At 34.4% G+C, this 4352-nt stretch overlaps 1 protein-coding gene across 4 annotated transcripts; it reads right to left on the bottom strand.

Annotated features, from left to right (window-relative positions):
- Positions 1-1431: 1431 nt before the first annotated feature.
- LOC140837240 (uncharacterized) lies at positions 1432-3766 on the bottom strand. 4 transcript variants are annotated; one of them, XM_073203326.1, is made up of 2 exons: positions 3617-3766; positions 1432-2418 (listed from the first exon to the last, which is right to left on the bottom strand). In XM_073203326.1, the coding sequence occupies exon 2, from the start codon at positions 2262-2264 to the stop codon at positions 1764-1766; it is 501 nt and encodes a 166-aa protein (XP_073059427.1). In that variant the 5' UTR covers positions 2265-2418; positions 3617-3766; the 3' UTR covers positions 1432-1763. The 4 variants fall into 4 exon arrangements, with proteins under 4 accessions (XP_073059427.1, XP_073059426.1, XP_073059429.1 ...); XM_073203325.1 differs by having other exon boundaries at positions 3613-3762; XM_073203328.1 differs by lacking the exon at positions 3617-3766 and adding an exon at positions 2910-3597.
- Between the last annotated feature and the right edge of the window lie 586 nt (positions 3767-4352).

The following is a 4352-nucleotide window of genomic DNA, read 5'->3' as shown; positions in this document are numbered from 1 at the left end:
TATCAGTGAAGCAGAGAGGATGGAGATGTCTCGAGTACCATAGCAGTGAGAAGTTGATGTTCGCCATGATCTGTACAAGACCGGACATTGCTCAAGCAGTGGGAGCAGTTAGTCGTATATGTCGAATCCTCGACGAGAGCATTGGAGCACTGTTAAGAGGATCCTTAGATACATTAAGGGTACCTCGAATGTTGTATTATGTTATGGAGGATCACACTCAGGGACTATGTCGATTCAGATTATGCAGGTGATCTTGATATCCTGATAAGAGGAAATCTACTATTAGTTATGTGTTTACACTTGCAAGAGGAGCTGTAAGCTGTGTTTCAAAACTACAGACAGTTTTGGTGTTGTCTACAATTGAGGCAGAATACAAGGCAACTACTCAAGCTTGCAAGGAGGCAATATAGTATTAAAAGGTTATTGGAAGATATCGGGCATAAACAAGAGAAGGTTTCTTTGTTTTGTGACAGTCAGAGTGCCTTGCACATCGCAAGGAATCTAGCCTTTCATTCCAGGACTAAACACCTTGGAGTCCAATTTCACCTTGTCCGAGGAGTAGTAGAAGAAGGACGTGTGGATATGCAGAAGATACATACAAAAGATAACATAGCTGATTGTCTGACAAAGCCAGTGAACACTGATAAGTTTGAGTGGTGTCGATCCTCAAGTGGACTAGCAGAAATGTAAGCAGCAGGTAATGACAAGATTGAAAGGATCTGTGGAGATGTATTTGATTATCAATCAAATCTCTAAGTGTGAGAAATGTCGGCAATAGGTGGGATCAAAGGTTGAAGACACCATTTAATGTACAATTGGTACAGACTTCTTTGAATTGGCAAAGTTGGCAAATTTGAATTTCATACTTTGAAGAGGAGAAAACACGTTTTTATACGCGTTTTCACACTGACAGTGGCTCTATAAATAGAGCTCCCCCTTCATTCTTAAACATCCCTTCTTCGAGTTTTATCTCATTCTTTAGTATTTGAGTGCTTAGTTCTATAATATTTGTGAGGTGTTTGTTCTCCTGTATTAAGAGAGTGAGTGTTCTTTTTGGAAACACAGTGAGTGAGTTGTACACCACAAAATATCATAGTGAAATTCTTTTCATCTTACTCGTGGTTTTTACCCTAATAATTTTTAGAGATTTTCTACGTAAATCTCTGTGTCCAGTTTATTCTTTATTTTCAGATTTATTATCTCAAATTTCGCACGTGAGACCAACAGTTAGCACAATATATATATATACACACACACACGTCCACTTTGGCTAAATTCTACAAGTCTCATATTAAAAGATAATCTAGAAAATTACCTTCTATTAAAGCTTTCTTGAATCATGAATACGAATTTTTATTTTTGTGTTTAAATAATTAAATTAAATTATATCCAATTTAGCTGGAATTTTTTTTACATGAACTAATTTAATAAAAAAAATTATAATAGTGATCATTTTATTCTCAATGCAATATGAATACAACTACTTTCAAATGATCGGTGAATAAACATGTAAAAGCCATTTTTTTTAACAAAACCCAGGAATCAAGATTATGCAACTAAAAGATAGTGATTTTACTCTTCATCGAAAAACACAAAAAATGCTGTGGAATTTAAAGCTTTAACTAAGTCGTGTCATTCACAACTCAAGCTCATACACAATTTGGCAAACTTCAGAACTTCAAGGTTCTCCTCACCTCTCACTGCTTTCTTGGTTTCTCCTCTCGCACTTGAATAAAAGGTTACAAAGACCTAGAATTATTTTGTCACGAACCCTTCAATATGGATGTTGGAGATAGCGGAGGGGCGTCCAGCTGATACAAGTTGAGTGCAGGACCAACAAAACGGAACAGTATCCATCCTCCGATAATTATAAAGATGGAAGCATAAGCTAGCTTGTTAAGCCAGAATAATAGACCCTTCTCACCTATATACAGCTCTGTTGCCTTCTCAGTGAGATTCATGGATTCCCAGTCCTTGGGAGCCGAAGCCTTCTTAGATGGCATTTTATTGATAACACCATCTTCTTGTTGCTTTCTTCTTTTCCTCGAACCTCTTTTGAACCGTATTTCTACTGTTTCTGGTGGTGTGATGGGTGGGGGAAGAGTTGGTGATGCATTTACGTCGTCACTGCTAGTGGTGTTACTGTCATTATCTCTAGTGCTTCTGATAGGTCGTCCTACAGGTAGAGAATAAATGTGGCAATGTTGAATTGGACATGATATTTGCAAGGGAAAAGAAGTGAAAGGTTTATTCAAGGATAGCATTCTGGAGTTTACTGGTTCGAGTTCTAGGCTAAATTCAAAATGTGGTGGAAGCTATATAATGGTTTTTCGTACAATTGGAATTATCCTTGGAAGATATTAATCTTCTCATGTAGAGTAGAGTACATTCACAAAGCGAATTGCAGTTTCCAGTCACCTGATTCCAAAGAACAAGATAACACTAGTCAATTACACATACTTTAATGTGCAGTCAGAAGGAGTTAATCCTACAGAGAATAATTTTTCATCTCACAAGCATTGGAGGCTAGTTTCTATGGAAAACTAACCTCCCTGAGGACAATATTTTCCATCTCTAAAGTCAATCCACAGAAGAAGTTAGGTTCTCTGTAGGCAACTTGTAAAGCCTATTACTACTTGGTGCATGTTTAAAATCTACATTGCTTGTGTTTCTTCAATATTTAGAATGCTTGCAAGAAAGTCTACCAAGTTAACCAAGTGCATCACACAGGAAATATTGTAGAAGGCATCTATTGGCAACTTGATTACGCCACTATTTAGTTCCACGTCAAATACTGTCTAAAACATTAATGCACAGTCATCCTTATGCTTGTATTAATATGTTACACCCTAAACTAGATCTTTTCTCTTGGGAAAACATAAATATGAAAGTGAAACGGCTTAGCTAACCCAGGATGAACTTGAATGTTCAGAAGAAATGTACACATGAACTCCTGAAATTGATTGAAATAGCATATAGGTTCGAGGATGAGTCGCCACCTTCATCTTATTCCGTATATTAAATATTTGACAAGATTTTCACATAATCGAAGGATACGTGTCAAACAACCAAAACTAACAGTTATCAGACCTATACTTCCAATTCCCCTCAAATTATCAAGAAAAGTAAAGTAAAATCTTCAACAACACACACAAGTAGAATGCTCAGATAAACGAGGCTAAAGAAAATAACTAAATTTTGCAAGAACATTAGGGAGCAAAAGTTCTATCCCCATTAACTCTTTCGTACATTATAATGTATACATTGATCAATAAAAGTTTGCAGAAGAAATCTAAAACAAATCGAAATTCAACACTAATCACTATAAAATCCCACAACCTAGAAAATATGATGGAATTGATCATAAACTGATGGTAGCCCTCTTCGGATTTCAGTCCGTATTTCCCAAATGACACCTTTTTCACAGCCAAATGGGATAAAAAAATTTAAAATTATTTCAAAAGTAACTTCCATTCTCTTATATTTTCATTTAAAAATCCCTATTTCACTTCATTCCGGCCGATACTCAACTAAATTAAACATAAAAACCACAAAAATTGTCGAAATTTAAACGATAAATTTATCAAACATGGAATCGTGAAGAAAACTTACATACTCAGCGAATCAGTGTCATGGAGATGAGTGCGAGCTAAACGAGAGGGAATTTTTATGGTGCAAATTGTTTGGTTGAAGATAGGATTTTGGCAGATTGCACCCCGCAAATAACCTTTTTTCCCAAAGAGCATCTTTAATTTTTTATTTCGATGAAGTTTACTTGTACCAACGTTCGTATCAGGAGGGTCACCAAAATCCGAATCGGTTCGGTTTATAATAAAAGCGGAACCAATCCAATATTATTGATTTTGATTCATTCATCGAAAAAGTAATAATTTTATATCAAACATATTACTTATTACTATAAATATAAACAAAGATGATCTTTTCTAACGGATAACGATACGTAAAACCATCTCAGAAAAGACTTATTAAGAATTTATACTTAGGTTTTGGTTCGGTTCGATTCAACATATGATAAATTTTAATTTTGTTCAAATAATTTTTTTGAGTATTTTTAAACACAATTTAAATATTCTAAATTATCTATTATAAATATAATAGATAAATATCAATATGACTACATATATATACTATAATATATGATAATAACATTACAAATTTCTTATCAAAAAATATAAATTCTAAAAATGAAAGTGGTTCATCTTTAAAACAATAATATTTTATCATTATGTGCTATCATATTTAAGGCAAAAACTTGTGTGAGACGGTTTTATGAGTCGTATTTTGTGAGACGTATCTCTTATTTGGGTCATCCATGAAAAGGTATTACTTTT

Source organism: Primulina eburnea, chromosome 7, assembly GCF_022965805.1.
Source record: "Primulina eburnea isolate SZY01 chromosome 7, ASM2296580v1, whole genome shotgun sequence".
Taxonomy (NCBI): Eukaryota; Viridiplantae; Streptophyta; class Magnoliopsida; order Lamiales; family Gesneriaceae; genus Primulina; species Primulina eburnea.
The sequence above is the reverse complement of the archived record's forward strand: the minus strand, read 5'-3'. Positions and strand labels throughout refer to the sequence as shown.